Source organism: Pleurodeles waltl, chromosome 10, assembly GCF_031143425.1.
Source record: "Pleurodeles waltl isolate 20211129_DDA chromosome 10, aPleWal1.hap1.20221129, whole genome shotgun sequence".
NCBI lineage: Eukaryota > Metazoa > Chordata > Amphibia > Caudata > Salamandridae > Pleurodeles > Pleurodeles waltl.
This window is the reverse complement of record NC_090449.1, coordinates 802,721,120-802,736,900: the sequence shown is the minus strand read 5'-3', so window position 1 is coordinate 802,736,900 and position 15,781 is coordinate 802,721,120. Positions and strand designations below refer to the sequence as shown.

General features: G+C 45.3%; 2 protein-coding genes across 3 annotated transcripts in view; one reads left to right on the top strand and one right to left on the bottom strand.

Annotated features, from left to right (window-relative positions):
* Nucleotides 1-14,613, top strand: part of DNAH11 (dynein axonemal heavy chain 11) — a 2,866,633-nt gene extending 2,852,020 nt beyond the window's left edge. The window contains exon 82 of the mRNA XM_069211469.1: nt 13,691-14,613. Within this exon, the coding sequence (XP_069067570.1) occupies nt 13,691-13,938 (248 nt within the window). The 3' untranslated portion in view covers nt 13,939-14,613. The remainder of the gene's footprint in view (nt 1-13,690) is intronic.
* CDCA7L (cell division cycle associated 7 like) overlaps nt 13,576-15,781 on the bottom strand; it is a 143,356-nt gene continuing 141,150 nt past the window's right edge. For both annotated transcript variants that reach the window (XM_069211467.1, XM_069211468.1), the window contains exon 9: nt 13,576-15,652. In XM_069211467.1, coding sequence (XP_069067568.1) covers nt 15,625-15,652 — 28 coding nt within the window. In that variant the 3' untranslated portion in view covers nt 13,576-15,624. The remainder of the gene's footprint in view (nt 15,653-15,781) is intronic.

Genomic DNA, 15,781 nt, shown 5'->3' with positions numbered 1-15,781 from the left:
GCCTCAATGTACAGCTGTGCAGTGGTTCAAACATTAGAAATGTTAGTGAGTTCAAACACTGGAAATGGGAAGATTAAATTCAGGTCCCACTAAGGCATAATGAAAAGTGTGCAAGGTAAACCTTTTGAAAAAAACACATTACAACAGGTGGAGGGTTGATACAGCACCCACAACACACAAAGAGAGCAGATCAAAAACATTTAACTTTGCATAGCTAGGGCGAACACAAAGAGCAATATTTCAGATATCCTAGCCTTAAGTGGGTCAATGTGCGGAGTACCACACCAAGCCAAAAATGTTTCCCAATGGTAGGGGTATACTGATTTGATTGGGGATACGTCTGGCTGTTAAAATGAGATCAATAACTTCAGGAGGGCAGTTGAATGCAGTTAATTGCGGCTGCTCCATCTCTGAGCATGGAGAAGACTGCAGAAGATCTGGATGCAGGGGGCCTTGCCCTGCTGCTGTGTCAGATGATTCTCCAGAAGCAGCAGCCTGATCAGAGGACCATCTTGGCAACTCCCATGCATAAAATCGCTGACTTCTGAATTCTTTGAAGTGGTGAAAAGCTTTGGCTAAGGTTTTCTCCATTTGCAGAACACACCCCATTACGCCACCAAGAGAAGCTTCGACTCATGATCCGGTAGGCCCCCACCACTGAGTTTGTCTGCCCTTGCTTTTTCAGATCCTGTCAGGAGATTGCGACCAGTAAAATCTCCTGTTGAACCAACCACTTCCAGTGGCATCGACCTCACCATGCCCTGCATGTTGCTGTACCATATGGCGGTGGTGTTGTCACTGAGCAACTGTACCAGCCTCATTGCGATGGATGGCAGGAAGGTTTTCAAAGACAAGCGGCTGGCCCGCAATTCCAGTACACTGATGTGGATCAGATGCCCCGATCTCCACCTGCCCTAGATGGACTCGCCAACCCAGAAGTAATTCATCCATCACCACTGCCAGCTCTGCATTGGGTAAGGGGAGGGGCTTGTTGCGGGCCGTGTCATGGTCCAGCAAGTCTCTTGCAGTCTCCTCTGAACTTTGGACTTGATCGAACAGATCCCGCTGGTGTTGAGTCCACTGGAATTTCAGGACCCACTGCAGATCCTACATATACCATTTTGGTCTGCTTCTCCAACAGGATACAACAGGCTAGTAGCCGCAGCAGCCTCAATCATTCTGACTGAGTTTGCAGACAGAGGCTGAAACACTGAGATTATAGCACAAATGTCATGACTGTCTGCTTTGGGTGTAAAGCACAAAACTGCACTTCATTCAGTGTACCTCCAATGAACGGGAGCGACTGCAAAGGAGTTGGGCAAGACTTTAGCACACAAAGGAAGTTAGGAGGTTTGCCTAATCAGGAGGTGGGTGACAACTGCCTTAGGCGAGCCCACCTTTAGCAGACAGTTGGTGAGGTAGGTTAAGACTGGGACCCCTGACCTCCAAAGATGCACTACCACCACTGCCATACTTTCATGAACACCAGAGGGGCTCTTGTGAGGCTAAATGGGAGCATTAAAAACTGAAAATGCTTCTACCCCACATGAGAACACCTGTGGGTCTGCCAGACAGGAATGCAGACTTAAACGTCCTGCAGCTCGAACACTACCATCCAGAGTCAGGGGCAGACAAGACCTGGGCCACTATGAGCATCTTGAATTGGTCTTTTAGCAGGAAGGCATTCACAGGGTGCACGTCTAGAATAGGACCGAAACCTCCATTCTCCTTCATTACCAGAAAATAGTGGGTACAGCAGCCAGTGTAGTTCTGAAGAAGAAAGCGCTCTACTGCTGCTTTGGCCAGAAGGGCTTTCACATCCTGCTGTAATACAGACGGATGGTCCTCCATCAGCTGAGTTGAGGGTGGTGACAGGGTGGAAGTAAATGGTAAGGAATAGCCCTTATGGACTATTCGAAGGACCCACTTGTCTAAGGTGATTGCTTGCATCCTGGGAGAAAATCCCAGATCCTTCCTCTGACAGAGTGGCTTTGGGTTTGGAAGGACACACTAAAGATATCTGCAGAAGCTGGAGGGACAGGGGACTGGCGGCAGCTGCCCCTGCTGTCCAACCTGCCTGTGTGAATCACAGTCTTGGCTACAAAGTCACTTCGGCGTCTGCATGCAACGGCAGCTTGCAAATGCTGGTGCTGACTGTGTTGGTAGCCCCTACAATAGACACAGATGGGGCGAAATGGTTAGGGCAGAAGGGCCAAAGAGCAAGCTTTGGCCCTGCTATCTTTTAATCACTTGAGGGTTGACTTTGCTTTTTTGCCGAGAAGGCATGCGCAATAAAAGTGCATGCAATGAGAGAACATTGGACATCTCTAGAGAAGCCCATAGACGTCTTCCAGGCAGATCAGCTGAGTGCCACACTGGTGCCTATTGCCCGGCCTAGGCCATATCTAATGACAACTTTTACTGCATCTCAGCCTTCTTGTACAGCCTATGGGAGAAAAGTGTGCACGTCTTCGTGGACCACCAGGCAATACATGGGCAACAGAGTCCCCAGATGTGTGGGAGTAGCAGCCAAGCAGGAGGTGTTGTTGATCGAGTGCAGGGCAAGGCTAGTGTATGAGAACATTCCCTTGCCAAAGGTTTGATGCTTCAAATTCCACTGGAGTGGTGGGGAAAGCATACCGGTTGCTCATGCTGGTGGATGCCTGAATCACACGTTCCGCGCTGGTCACAGTGGTGATGATTCCTAAATATTTGCCTATTTACAGGTAACCCGGAATATTGCTTTGCCCACACACAAGGGCCTTGTTAAAAGGCAGAAGAAGGTGTGTGTAGAGGTGTGTGTGTGTAGAGGTGTGTGTGTGTAGAGGTGTGTGTGTGTAGAGGTGTGTGTGTGTAGAGGTGTGTGTGTGTAGAGGTGTGTGTGTGTGTAGAGGTGTGTGTGTGTGTAGAGGTGTGTGTGTGTGTAGAGGTGTGTGTGTGTGTAGAGGTGTGTGTGTGTGTAGAGGTGTGTGTGTGTGTAGAGGTGTGTGTGTGTGTAGAGGTGTGTGTGTGTGTAGAGGTGTGTGTGTGTGTAGAGGTGTGTGTGTGTGTAGAGGTGTGTAGAGGTGTGTGTAGAGGTGTGTAGAGGTGTGTGTAGAGGTGTGTAGAGGTGTGTGTAGAGGTGTGTGTGTGTGTAGAGGTGTGTGTGTGTGTAGAGGTGTGTGTGTGTGTAGAGGTGTGTGTGTGTGTAGAGGTGTGTGTGTAGGTGTGTGTAGGTGTAGAGGTGTGTGTGTAGGTGTGTGTAGGTGTAGAGGTGTGTGTAGGTGTAGAGGTGTGTGTAGGTGTAGAGGTGTGTGTAGGTGTAGAGGTGTGTGTAGGTGTAGAGGTGTGTGTGTAGGTGTAGAGGTGTGTGTAGGTGTAGAGGTGTGTGTAGAGGTGTGTGTAGGTGTGTGTGTGTAGAGGTGTGTGTGTGTAGAGGTGTGTGTGTGTAGAGGTGTGTGTGTGTGTGTAGAGGTGTGTGTGTGTAGAGGTGTGTGTGTGTAGAGGTGTGTGTGTGTAGAGGTGTGTGTGTGTAGAGGTGTGTGTGTGTAGAGGTGTGTGTGTGTAGAGGTGTGTGTGTGTAGAGGTGTGTGTGTGTAGAGGTGTGTGTGTGTAGAGGTGTGTGTGTGTAGAGGTGTGTGTGTGTAGAGGTGTGTGTGTGTAGAGGTGTGTGTGTGTAGAGGTGTGTGTGTAGAGGTGTGTGTGTAGAGGTGTGTGTGTAGAGGTGTGTGTGTAGAGGTGTGTGTGTAGAGGTGTGTGTGTGTAGAGGTGTGTGTGTGTGTAGAGGTGTGTGTGTGTAGAGGTGTGTGTGTGTGTAGAGGTGTGTGTGTGTGTAGAGGTGTGTGTGTGTAGAGGTGTGTGTGTGTAGAGGTGTGTGTGTGTAGAGGTGTGTGTGTGTAGAGGTGTGTGTGTGTAGGTGTAGGTGTGTGTAGAGGTGTGTGTGTGTGTAGGTGTGTGTAGAGGTGTGTGTGTGTGTGTGTGTGTAGGTGTGTGTGTAGGTGTAGAGGGGTGTAGGTGTGTGTGTAGGTGTAGAGGTGTGTGTGTGTAGGTGTAGAGGTGTGTGTGTGTGTAGGTGTAGAGGTGTGTGTGTGTGTAGGTGTGTGTAGAGGGGTGTGTAGGTGTGTATAGAGGGGTGTGTGTGTGTAGAGGGGTGTGTGTGTAGAGGGGTGTGTGTGTAGAGGGGTGTGTGTGTAGAGGGGTGTGTGTGTAGAGGGGTGTGTGTGTAGAGGGGTGTGTGTGTAGAGGGGTGTGTGTGTAGAGGGGTGTGTGTGTAGAGGGGTGTGTGTGTAGAGGTGTGTGTGTGTGTAGAGGTGTGTGTGTGTAGAGGTGTGTGTGTAGAGGTGTGTGTGTAGAGGTGTGTGTGTGTAGAGGTGTGTGTGTGTAGAGGTGTGTGTGTGTGTAGAGGTGTGTGTGTGTGTAGAGGTGTGTGTGTAGAGGTGTGTGTGTAGAGGTGTGTGTGTAGAGGTGTGTGTGTGTGTAGAGGTGTGTGTGTGTAGAGGTGTGTGTGTGTAGAGGTGTGTGTGTGTAGAGGTGTGTGTGTGTAGAGGTGTGTGTGTGTGTGTGTGTGTGTAGAGGTGTGTGTGTGTAGAGGTGTGTGTGTGTAGAGGTGTGTGTGTGTAGAGGTGTGTGTGTGTAGAGGTGTGTGTGTGTAGAGGTGTGTGTGTGTAGAGGTGTGTGTGTGTAGAGGTGTGTGTGTGTGTAGAGGTGTGTGTGTGTGTAGAGGTGTGTGTGTGTGTAGAGGTGTGTGTGTGTGTAGAGGTGTGTGTGTGTGTAGAGGTGTGTGTGTGTAGAGGTGTGTAGAGGTGTGTGTGTGTGTAGAGGTGTGTGTGTGTGTGTAGAGGTGTGTGTGTGTAGAGGTGTGTGTGTGTGTAGAGGTGTGTGTGTGTGTAGAGGTGTGTGTGTGTGTAGAGGTGTGTGTGTGTGTAGAGGTGTGTGTGTGTGTAGAGGTGTGTGTGTGTGTAGAGGTGTGTGTGTGTGTAGAGGTGTGTGTGTGTGTAGAGGTGTGTGTGTGTGTAGAGGTGTGTGTGTGTGTAGAGGTGTGTGTGTGTGTAGAGGTGTGTGTGTGTGTAGAGGTGTGTGTGTGTGTGTAGGTGTGTGTAGGTGTAGAGGTGTGTGTAGGTGTAGAGGTGTGTGTAGGTGTAGAGGTGTGTGTGTAGGTGTGTGTAGAGGTGTGTGTGTGTAGAGGTGTGTGTAGAGGTGTGTGTGTGTAGAGGTGTGTAGAGGTGTGTGTGTGTAGAGGTGTGTAGAGGTGTGTGTGTGTAGAGGTGTGTAGAGGTGTGTGTGTGTGTAGAGGTGTGTGTGTGTGTAGAGGTGTGTGTGTGTGTAGAGGTGTGTGTGTGTGTAGAGGTGTGTGTGTGTGTAGAGGTGTGTGTGTGTGTAGAGGTGTGTGTGTGTGTAGAGGTGTGTGTGTGTGTAGAGGTGTGTGTGTGTGTAGAGGTGTGTGTGTGTGTAGAGGTGTGTGTGTGTGTAGAGGTGTGTGTGTGTGTAGAGGTGTGTGTGTGTGTAGAGGTGTGTGTGTGTGTAGAGGTGTGTGTGTGTGTGTAGAGGTGTGTGTAGGTGTAGAGGTGTGTGTAGGTGTAGAGGTGTGTGTGTAGGTGTGTGTAGAGGTGTGTGTGTGTAGAGGTGTGTGTAGAGGTGTGTGTGTGTAGAGGTGTGTGTGTAGAGGTGTGTGTGTGTAGAGGTGTGTGTGTGTAGAGGTGTGTGTGTGTAGAGGTGTGTGTGTGTAGAGGTGTGTGTGTAGAGGTGTGTGTGTAGAGGTGTGTGTGTAGAGGTGTGTGTGTAGAGGTGTGTGTGTGTAGAGGTGTGTGTGTGTAGAGGTGTGTGTGTAGAGGTGTGTGTGTGTAGAGGTGTGTGTGTGTAGAGGTGTGTGTGTGTGTAGAGGTGTGTGTGTGTGTAGAGGTGTGTGTGTGTAGAGGTGTGTGTGTGTGTGTAGAGGTGTGTGTGTGTAGAGGTGTGTGTGTGTGTGTAGAGGTGTGTGTGTAGAGGTGTAGGTGTGTGTAGGTGTAGAGGTGTGTGTGTAGGTGTGTGTAGAGGTGTGTGTGTGTGTAGGTGTGTGTAGAGGTGTGTGTGTGTGTAGGTGTGTGTAGAGGTGTGTGTGTGTGTAGGTGTGTGTAGAGGTGTGTGTGTGTGTAGGTGTGTGTGTGTAGGTGTAGAGGGGTGTAGGTAGGTGTAGAGGTGTGTGTGTAGGTGTAGAGGTGTGTGTGTAGGTGTAGAGGTGTGTGTGTAGGTGTAGAGGTGTGTGTGTAGGTGTAGAGGTGTGTGTGTAGGTGTAGAGGTGTGTGTAGGTGTAGAGGTGTGTGTAGGTGTAGAGGTGTGTGTAGGTGTAGAGGTGTGTGTAGGTGTAGAGGTGTGTGTAGGTGTAGAGGTGTGTGTAGGTGTAGAGGTGTGTGTAGGTGTAGAGGTGTGTGTGTGTAGGTGTAGAGGTGTAGGTGTGTGTAGAGGTGTGTGTGTGTAGAGGGGGGTGTGTGTGTAGAGGGGTGTGTGTGTAGAGGGGTGTGTGTGTAGAGGGGTGTGTGTGTGTAGAGGTGTGTGTGTGTAGAGGTGTGTGTGTGTAGAGGTGTGTGTGTGTAGAGGTGTGTGTGTGTAGAGGTGTGTGTGTGTAGAGGTGTGTGTGTGTAGAGGTGTGTGTGTGTAGAGGTGTGTGTGTGTAGAGGTGTGTGTGTGTAGAGGTGTGTGTGTGTAGAGGTGTGTGTGTGTAGAGGTGTGTGTGTGTAGAGGTGTGTGTGTGTAGAGGTGTGTGTGTGTAGAGGTGTGTGTGTGTAGAGGTGTGTGTGTGTAGAGGTGTGTGTGTGTAGAGGTGTGTGTGTGTAGAGGTGTGTGTGTAGAGGTGTGTGTGTGTGTAGGGGTGTGTGTGTGTGTAGGGGTGTGTGTGTGTAGGGGTGTGTGTGTGTAGGGGTGTGTGTGTGTAGGGGTGTGTGTGTGTAGGGGTGTGTGTGTGTAGGGGTGTGTGTGTAGGGGTGTGTGTGTAGGGGTGTGTGTGTAGGTGTGTGTAGAGGTGTGTGTGTAGGTGTAGAGGGGTGTAGGTGTGTGTGTAGGTGTAGAGGTGTGTGTGTAGGTGTAGAGGTGTGTGTGTAGGTGTAGAGGTGTGTGTAGGTGTAGAGGTGTGTGTAGGTGTAGAGGTGTGTGTGTGTAGGTGTAGAGGTGTGTGTGTGTAGGTGTAGAGGTGTGTGTGTGTAGAGGTGTGTGTAGAGGTGTGTGTGTGTGTGTAGAGGGGTGTGTGTAGAGGTGTGTGTGTGTAGAGGGGTGTGTGTGTAGAGGGGTGTGTGTGTAGAGGGGTGTGTGTGTAGAGGGGTGTGTGTGTAGAGGGGTGTGTGTGTGTAGAGGGGTGTGTGTGTAGAGGGGTGTGTGTGTAGAGGTGTGTGTGTGTGTAGAGGTGTGTGTGTGTGTAGAGGTGTGTGTGTGTAGAGGTGTGTGTGTAGAGGTGTGTGTGTAGAGGTGTGTGTGTGTAGAGGTGTGTGTGTGTGTAGAGGTGTGTGTGTGTGTAGAGGTGTGTGTGTGTGTAGAGGTGTGTGTGTGTGTAGAGGTGTGTGTGTGTGTGTAGAGGTGTGTGTGTGTGTGTAGAGGTGTGTGTGTGTAGAGGTGTGTGTGTGTAGAGGTGTGTGTGTGTAGAGGTGTGTGTGTGTAGAGGTGTGTGTGTGTAGAGGTGTGTGTGTGTAGAGGTGTGTGTGTGTAGAGGTGTGTGTGTGTAGAGGTGTGTGTGTGTAGAGGTGTGTGTGTGTAGAGGTGTGTGTGTAGAGGTGTGTGTGTGTAGGGGTGTGTGTGTAGGGGTGTGTGTGTAGAGGTGGGTGTGTAGAGGTGGGTGTGTGTGTAGAGGTGGGTGTGTGTGTAGAGGTGGGTGTGTGTGTAGAGGTGGGTGTGTGTGTAGAGGTGTGTGTGTAGAGGTGTGTGTGTGTAGAGGTGTGTGTGTGTAGAGGTGTGTGTGTGTAGAGGTGTGTGTGTGTAGAGGTGTGTGTGTGTAGAGGTGTGTGTGTGTAGAGGTGTGTGTGTGTAGAGGTGTGTGTGTGTAGAGGTGTGTGTGTGTAGAGGTGTGTGTGTGTAGAGGTGTGTGTGTAGAGGTGTGTGTGTAGAGGTGTGTGTAGAGGGGTGTGTGTGTGTAGAGGGGTGTGTGTGTGTAGAGGGGTGTGTGTGTGTAGAGGGGTGTGTGTGTGTAGAGGGGTGTGTGTGTGTAGAGGTGTGTGTGTAGAGGTGTGTGTGTGTAGAGGTGTGTGTGTGTAGAGGTGTGTGTGTGTAGAGGTGTGTGTGTGTAGAGGTGTGTGTGTGTAGAGGTGTGTGTGTGTAGAGGTGTGTGTGTGTGTGTAGAGGTGTGTGTGTGTGTAGAGGTGTGTGTGTAGAGGTGTGTGTGTAGAGGTGTGTGTGTAGAGGTGTGTGTGTAGAGGTGTGTGTGTAGAGGTGTGTGTGTGTGTAGAGGTGTGTGTGTGTGTGTAGAGGTGTGTGTGTGTGTGTAGAGGTGTGTGTGTGTGTAGAGGTGTGTGTGTGTAGAGGTGTGTGTGTGTAGAGGTGTGTGTGTGTAGAGGTGTGTGTAGAGGTGTGTGTGTGTGTAGAGGTGTGTGTGTGTGTGTAGAGGTGTGTGTGTAGAGGTGTGTGTGTGTAGAGGTGTGTGTGTGTAGAGGTGTGTGTGTGTAGAGGTGTGTGGAGGTGTGTGTGGAGGTGTGTGTAGAGGGGTGTGTGTGTAGAGGGGTGTGTGTGTAGAGGTGTGTGTGTAGAGGTGTGTGTGTAGAGGTGTGTGTGTGTGTAGAGGTGTGTGTGTGTGTAGAGGTGTGTGTGTGTAGAGGTGTGTGTGTGTAGAGGTGTGTGTGTGTAGAGGTGTGTGTGTGTAGAGGTGTGTGTGTGTGTGTATGTAGAGGTGTGTGTGTGTATGTAGAGGTGTGTGTGTATGTAGAGGTGTGTGTGTATGTAGAGGTGTGTGTGTGTGTGTGTGTGTGTAGAGGTGTGTGTGTGTGTGTAGAGGTGTGTGTGTGTGTAGAGGTGTGTGTGTGTCTGGCTCAGTAGGCCCAGGTGGTGACATCACACCAGCATCTGGAGAAGTGTCAAGGCTGCTGCAGTTCCTTGTACCAGTTATTAGTATAGTGAGGTATTAGGTAGTCACCACCATCATATTAGTTGTTGTCTTAATTTGTTCCAAAACATTTGTGCTCTCAGTTGAGCTGCCCGACGGATTTGGGGTGTTGTCCCAGTCAAGGTGGGTTTGTCTCAGTCAGAGAGTACAATTGGTTGTGCCTCTTACTCTGGCATTTTATATTTACTACAGGTTCATGGACCAAAATGGGCTGGGGGTATAAGACATATTTAAAGTAATAGTGTCCGTGTAGTTATAATAAATAGTGTATAATGCATGGGATTCTATAATCTGATGCAGATCATATAAATATCAGTATAATTATTTTTTTTTTAATCTGGGACTTGACGCACCAGCTGCAGATTATAAGGAAAAGACGTCAGAACTCGACTATCATAAATTACTACAGTCGGGTTCTGCCGTCATTGTCTCTTGCCAGTACTATCAGCCAACTGACTTGTATTAAACTGTTTCTGATATCTGTTTGCAACAAATACCTAACACATTTTTGATGTGTTTAATTTTGTGCCAGCATTTTTATTTTTCATGTTTGCAAGCATGCGGTTTCTTTCACATGAAAGGGATATGCACCAAGGATTTAGGTGTTCTGTGGGAATAGCGTTCATGTGACCATGTATTTTATGGGATAAAGTACATCCTGGCACACACAAGGATACTGCAAGGCACCTTGCCGCTCCATAACCTTATAAAGGGACTATGCTTTCAGCTTCGTTCCTCTATATGGTTATGGAACTCCACTGTAATGTGCAATATCCTTAAAATCTATGGCAGGGAGTACTTTATTCCTTACATACTTTTACTCAATACCGTACAGTGTATTGTTAAATACAGTCCAATCCAAAAAGTATTCCTTTATCAAAACAAGGAAAAAGAACAAACATCAATAAGGACATAAATAGGTGCTCATGAGACTAAATAGGAATCTGCTCTGGACTCAGCAAGACAATTAGAATTTAACATCTCGGAATGCTTTGTGGTCTGTTCCAGAACAAATTCAAAATCATGTCTCTAAATGCGATAAACAAAAGGGCAGAGACGCCCACTTAACAACCAACATACCATCTTCCTTTACATTTCCTAATCATATGATAAGCTCTTTAATATATTTCACTGTGTTTTCCGTCCCCCCCATATTCATCTTGTCTCCAGCTTCTCAATAATACCATGGGTAGAAAGCAACCATCTGTCGCAAGAACTGTGTCTTGGTCTCACACCAGATCATCGTCATTAGACAGAGCAACACACAACAGTACTCACATGTTAAACAAGAAGATTGACATGGACATCAAGCAAAATCTACATACTGTCTGAACTGCTAAAAAGCACATTTCTAGCCTTCAGTCGGAGACAAGGGCTTCCCATAGCACCTGGAACCAATTTACCATTCAATTCATCACCCAAGGCAAGACCCGGGGAAGTAGTACAAGCAGACAGCGTAGAACAATAAAGATGAAAGTTCACAGAAAAATAAAAAAAGAATTAAAACGCCTTCCGGCTTACCAAGAAGCACCAGACAACTACACTTTGAAAGCTAAACTGATAAAGGCGAAGTCCTCACATAGAAAATGCAGGTGGGACCAAAAAAGGGAGGTTAACGATCTCTGTGCCAAACTTCTATATGGTCAAAACACTCTAAACACCAACAAACACAAGAAATGTTGGAAAACTGAACAATTTAAATGGACTGTCAAACATAAAAGCAACTGTCAACATCCAAGAAGACGGTGTGCGTATTTCTCAATGCACTTTGGCTACCCAGCGAGTGAGCCACTTTTGAAATATTAAACAACTAAAAAATACTACAGCTTATCAATCAATGACTTTACATAAGCTTCAAAATAACACTAGTGTTACACAGATCGCCAGTCGTTTGAAATTTTGGGCAGCAACAACTGAATGCCAAATGTCTAGAAGTCACTGAGGCGGAGTGCCAGTCCCAACTGTATCCCATCAGCAATCTTCAAAGAGGACACATGTTTCTGGGCAAACAACTAGGACCCAGTATTTGAGATCATAGCTCTCTGATCATCATCCCCTCCTGGAAAGGTTCGACCATCTCCCTAATCTATCAAGGCGGCAAGGAGTCCAATCCTGCCAACTATCAACTATCACCACTTTTGGATGTGGAATCAAAATATTTTGCTGGCTGTCTCCTGGAGGAGCTATTCACATGGGCCGCATCCATTCACTCAAGCAGGGCTTGCAAAAGGCACGGAAACAACATCAAATTTACTGCCCCTATCATTATTGTTAAAGCAACACAAGAAAACAGACTCCCCAACTCCGCTTCATAGACTATATTTGACCAAGTAGAAAGAAGAAAGCTTTGGAGCAAACATGCCAATTGGAAAATACCTGACCTACTCCTGCAAGCACTTATCCTTCACCATATCAACACCTGGGTCAGAATAAAGCTTGGCGACAGCGCTCATCTATCCAGAAAGATCCTGACCAATTAGGGATTAAAACAAGAGTGCGTACTAGCCCCCATACTTTTCAATCTTTTCTTAGCGGATCTCCCCACGAGCTTTGCCCAGGTAAATTCACATGCTCGAAAGTTGGGAAGCATCCTATTCCCATGTTTAATGGCTGGGGATGACCGGCATGCTACTGGACAGGCAAGGCTCCTTTAAGCAACATGCAGCATTGGGAGCTTATGCAGCTGAAAGCCAATCCCCTCACCGCAGCCTTCAAAGGGCTAAAGTCTGTAACAGCAACATCTACATATACACCTCTTTTGGAAGTTATACAGACCAATTAGTTCTAACAATAGCCTACAGCAGTGATGCACTGTGGGATGCCACTCAACTGGACAAAATCATCATCAGGCTCTTTAAGTCAGTCTTCTGGCTACCACGTCACTTGTCTCCAGCACAGCTACAATTAGAATTTGGTCTAACCAAACAAACTCTAGCCAGACAAGGTGCGTTTATCAAACTCTGCTACAAATTAAAGAATGCCGACAAAGGCACACTGATCTATTATCTCTGGAAAGACATCCATAGCAGAGATCACTCCCCGGCTACCTTTCTTCCTTTTTAATACTCCCTTGGCTTAGCTCATGAATGGGATACAACAACCAACTATTCCTTAGTCAAGACTATTGTAAACAGAAGAATCAAGAGCACCTCGTTACTGGCAACAAAGACATTTTTTCATTACCACAGCATGCCTGGCTTACAATAGCTCCCTGTGACAGGCTAGCTCCCCAATCTTACCTGGAAGCACCTTAAAAGCACAGACCAAAAGATATTTTATGAAATATCGCCTGGGCTGTTTACCATTACTTCTATATCTTCCACCTTGGAAACATACTGACAGCACAGAGGCTTGTCGACTTTGCAAACAATCGCCGGAAACCATGGTGCATCAAATTTGTGTATGTGGCGAAAACCTGGTGGATCAAAAAGCCATACTAAGACCAGCATTCAACACAAGGGTGTAGCCTTACTGTAGGCAGGCCATCACATCTTACTCCAATCCCTCAGACATCCAGCTTAACTGTAGACTGATGAAATATCTCACAAGACTAGAACTGAAAATCAATCATCTAACAGGTCGTGTAACATTTGAGCCATACTAGGTACTGAACTTCCTTCTTGCATAAATCTATGTTAGCACTATCACTCTATTATGAGCAAACTAAAATAGCTACCATTTAGTTGATAGCTGCTCATGCGGGCTGAATCCTGCATCATAATCCCATCTGCACAAGCCGTTGATTGCACTGCCAACATGGCCAAGGACTGGCTCTCTATGCACTTTAAGGGGAAAACCCAGACTTGACTGATTGGGAGGACGGGTCGGCACGGCTACTCCACCCTCCCCAAGTCCCTTTCCCATCTCCCCTCGTACCACCATGCCCCCCCCCCAATGCAAGACTTTGCCAGCATTGCACTGAATCTCTGTATTTTACATAGAGTATTTCATATCTATATCATTCCATTTTGCACAATCGTCTTCCAGCATTTTTAATTTTTTAACAAAATTGTACCCATGTAAAACGGTGCCTACACTGTGCTGAATCTCTGTATCTTACTATTTCATACAGAGTACTGTACATTTGAAGCACTTCTACTTTGCACAATCAGCTTTTTCCAAGCTTTGAACGTTTTAAACAAATGTATTTGTTTTATTATCTTCAGTGAAAAACAAAAAAATCAAATTAACGACGCATTTAAATAAAATTGTAACGTAGCTTAGCGTTTCGTTTTTGTAATGTTTACTGTTGAGAATGTTGAGTTTTGCAGCCATTATATGACCTTTGAACCATGAGAATTTGGAAGGGGACACAATATCAGCAAGATAATTTAAAGATTATTACACATTAAGAAAGGCACAAGAAAATGATCTGGGTATTTTAAGTTCAAGTCAGAACTGGACTCCATAGCTCAAGCATGTCACATTAATTCTACTTCTACAACTAAGAACATTCCCATCACCATCTCTGCCACTTTTGAAATATTAAACTACTTTTTTTTTTTTTTTAATAATGAAAGCAAGTCACTGACAAAAAAGCATTCAAATATCGGGAACATTTTATTGCTAAAAATATAACACTTATAAACTATCATGTAAATATCCACAGTGAAAATGCATTTTAACTAAAACAATTGTGCATATTTGTTATTTCAGGTGCAAGGTGGGATGTCCAGTCTGGTGTCATCGCTGAAGCATGTCTACAGGCTCTCACCCCAGCAATGCCAGTCATCTTCGTTAGAGCCATTCCAGTGGATAAACAGGAGACAAAAAACACGTACAAGTGCCCCATTTACAAAACAAAAAACAGAGGGCAAACATACGTTTGGACTTTCAACCTAAAGAGCAGAGACAAGCCAGCAAAGTGGGTGCTTGCAGGGGTAGCCCTACTTTTGGCAGTCTAGCACAGATGAAAACACAAAGACATTTATACGTAAAACAGGTTAAGCCACCAATTTCTTTCCAAGCATTTTACTACAGGAACTCAGCTAGGGATTTGCCGAAACCTGAGTGTGTTCTCTCATCCTCCTAATAAGCGTGAGATCTGCATTTGCTGTGTTCATATACAGTAGATTTCCTAATGTCTTAAAGTCAAGCTATGAATTAAAAAAAAAAAATAATAATCAACTTGATCTTAGCAACTTTATAACAAATAACTTTCTCAATCAATAACTGAAAAATACAAGCCTTAAGGCTGTATATTAAGTATCCAAAATAAAGGTGCATGAGTAGAATTTATATTTTCAGTTTGAGTAATCATCGCAATTTTTTTGAAAAATTAGAAAAATACACTTGTATTTCAAGTTTCAGTCAATACAATGATGATTGTAAGATGTGAACAATGCAACATAAAATGTCGTCGGAAACCAGGTTTACCATCTTTGGGTAATCCTTTATCTGCTGTAAATACATATTTGATAAATTGAATGAGCTTATTTACTCACTAGTCCAAAGGCAATCATGCTGATGCAATCTTAATTACCGTAAACAATGAAAAATCACTGCATAAAGATCTTGCAATTACAAAAATAGAAAATGAGAAAGTGCATCAAAATAAAGCTGTTTGACAAATTCTTCAATCTGTGTGGTTTATCTGCATGGGGGCGCACTGTACAGTATACAAAAGTAAACTTGCAAAAGCATATGGCTTCTAAATGTGCTGTTCCTCTCAGACCATCTAAAATCCCACCGCTAACAAGTGAGAATCTATGAAACCTAGTCATTTCTATCCTTTTACCCAACCCAGATGTGGCATACTGTTCGCCGGATGACAATTTGTCACTTTATGTTGCCATTAATATCTGTGACTAGCTACAAAGCTGTGTCTTTGGGAGTGTTAAAAACATTTGCACCTGCAAATCCACTCAGAACAGCAACATTCCTAAAACCTGCAACTGCAAAACATCTACCATACTAGTACTGATTTACGGAGTGTTATGTTCAATATGGCAAAGTATATTCCTGCAGTATAAGTCTGAATAAGGATCTGCCATTTGCACTCACAAATGATTGTGTGGACGTACTGTCAGGGGTATCCAAATTAAGTGCAAGAAGGGCTAAATCAATGCTAGATTGTCAGAATGACCACTAAAAAGAAATGAACAAGCAACAAATCAAAATCAACCTCTTTCATACAGTCAGAAATTGGTCTGAAAATCTGACTTTGATCAGGACCGCTGGACAGCCCTGACCTAAATTGAATATTTGAGTGCAAAATGTTTTTGGACTTTAAAGAGAAGACTCTTGTTCGCAAGTCTTGCAGAATCATCATAAAAAACAGTTTCAGAGATCAAACTAAAATGCAATCGTTGAATTAAAAATAAAAGCAGTCACAAAACCTAACCGTACATTTTACAGGTTAGGTATTCAAGTTACTCGAACTGTGATCAAACAATCCTAAAATTATGCAACCCTCTGCTATTTACAGACATGTCTACTAGACATAAAATGAGTACCCAAAGAATGCTCTATCATGAAAATATACCAGAGTTAGCTGTTAATTTGTAAGGCAATTAATTCCAAAAACCTGAACCATTCTTCGAAAAAAATTTCTCCAGAGTAAAAAAGTTAAAACTTGACAGCCATCTACTTCAGTTTTCCGTCATTTTCTTCTGTAAACTAAAAAACAAACAAAAAAAGGCGTTTTAGTATTGTAGTGAGAACTGTATATAACATGCATTATCTATTTTACTGAATGTATTTACTGCATAATTAATTGCAGCCACTGCAAATTGATAAAACAAAATG